Below are 2034 nucleotides of genomic sequence, written 5' to 3' on the forward strand. Positions count from 1 at the left end.
CTCCTTTGTTACCTCATGCCTCTGTGAATTAGCGTTGTCTGTACACGCCCCCAACAAAACAAACAGGAAAGTCCCTGGACCCAAAGCCGAGAGGCGCGAGGCCGTGAGAGACACCCCCGTGAGTCCTGCAGCTTGTCCAAGCCCAACAGGCAGCTTCTCACTCATATCGGTTTTTAGGCAGGAAGAAAAGATACTTCTGGCTGTATTTGCACACTAGGAATGTATTTCCCTTCTTGGCAATAATACCTTTTTTGTTTTCACTTGTGAAAAGCATAAATAAGAGCCCTGATGGCACAAGGGTTAAGAGCTCGGTTGCTAACCGAAAGGTTGGAGATTAAAGCCCGCCAGCAGCTCCACAGGAGAAAAGACCTGGCGATCTGCTTCATGAAGATCACAGCCTTGGGAACCCTGGGGGACCGTTCTACTCTGTCACATGGGGTCGCTCTGAGTCGGATGGACTCCGTGGCACCAACAACAACAGCGTCTAAGTGTGAGCAATGCCGTTCTCCACAAGGACTTTTTCACCTGCCACCTGTTCCCTGGGAGGAAAACTAACGTCCAATGGAATGAAATGAATTACATGGGAAAAATCTGCGCCTGTGTTAACAGGTGGAGTCCCTGGGTGATGCAAACGGTGCACACGCTTGACTGGTAACTGAAAAGATTGGAGGTTCAAGTCCACCCAGAGGTGCCTTGGAAGAAAGGCCTGGTGATCTACTCCCGAAAAATCAGCCACTGCAAACCCTGTGAAGCATAGCTCTACTCTGACACATATAAGGTCGCCAGGAGTCCGAGTCAACTCATAGCAACTGGATACGTTGATAACTAGACATGTTAACACATATCTTTAAAAGATACATACTAACATAATACACATCTGTAGAAGAAGGAGCCTTGGTGGCGCAACGATTAAGTGCTCAGCTGCTAACCCAAAGGTTAGCAGTTCAAACCCACCCAGCTGCTCTGTGGGAGACAGACCAGGCAGTCTGTTTCTGTAAAGACTGCAGCCTAGGAAACCCTATGGGGCAGTTCTGCTCTGTCACATGGGGTCACTGTGAGTCGGAATTGACTTGACAGCACCAACAACATCTTTAGAAGCCAAGCATGCACAGCTTTCAGCAGCTTCTCAAAGGAACCTGTGGCCCCAGTAGGTCATAAACCCCGGTCCCTAAGCGGGACACCTGGGCTGCCAGGAAGGATTCTGCAGACTGTGGTCCTGGGCCTGGTCTCTGCCTTGTTCCCCTGTCCCTCGCATATCCCACGTGTCCCCGGATGGTGACGGCATCTCTCCTGCACTGCAATTCACAGCTCCCTGACTAACCGGGTCTGTCCCACACCCAGCTGGGGACAGAACAAGGAGGCGGAGGCTTGGGGTCCCCACCCCCACCCCCAGGACTCAGAGGGCAGGACACCCAATCACAGGGTAGAGTGAAGACGTCAGCCTAGGACATGAGGACCGACTGGGACGGGGCGACACGCCGCTCCCCGGAATCCCGCCCACTCACGCATTACCACGTCATCCAGGGAGAACTGGGAGCCCTGGGCGAAGACGCTGCCGTTCATCACGATGGTGGCACAGCCATCATAGTACAGACGGTCCCCGTCACAGCCCTTCTGGTTGGCCAGCAGGTAGATGCCGCCGTTCTGGAAAGGGCAGCATGGCACGGTGTGATCAGTGATGCTCCATGCCACCTCCCCACTGGCCCACGGCATGCGACCTGGCCACGGCGCCTCACTCCCACCCCGCATCTGCCAGGTCACAGAGTCCCCTCCCTCAACAAGGAAAATGCACGTGTACACGGAAATAGGGTGCCTGTGCAACAGCCATCCACTTGGACTTCCGTGGATGTGGACTTTCAGGCGTCACACAACATGCCTACTTCCGCCTCACAACCACCCTTCAGGCAGGCGCTGTCCTTGCCTCAGATCCAGTGACAGCATGGAGGCTCAGAGAAGCCAGACCTCCAGGGGACGAGGCTGATATTCAACCCCAGGCTGAGCTGAATCCCAGTCAGTCCCACCAGTGACTGTCAC

At 54.4% G+C, this 2034-nt stretch overlaps 1 protein-coding gene across 1 annotated transcript in view; it reads right to left on the minus strand.

The window, feature by feature from the left end:
- NADSYN1 (NAD synthetase 1) overlaps positions 1–2034 on the minus strand; it is a 41208-nt gene that overhangs the window by 23124 nt on the left and 16050 nt on the right. The window contains exon 9 of the mRNA XM_023738111.1: positions 1513–1644. Within this exon, the coding sequence (XP_023593879.1) occupies positions 1513–1644 (132 nt within the window). The remainder of the gene's footprint in view (positions 1–1512; positions 1645–2034) is intronic.

Source organism: Trichechus manatus, unplaced genomic scaffold (assembly GCF_000243295.1).
Source record: "Trichechus manatus latirostris isolate Lorelei unplaced genomic scaffold, TriManLat1.0 scaffold00113, whole genome shotgun sequence".
In the NCBI taxonomy this organism is placed as follows: domain Eukaryota; kingdom Metazoa; phylum Chordata; class Mammalia; order Sirenia; family Trichechidae; genus Trichechus; species Trichechus manatus.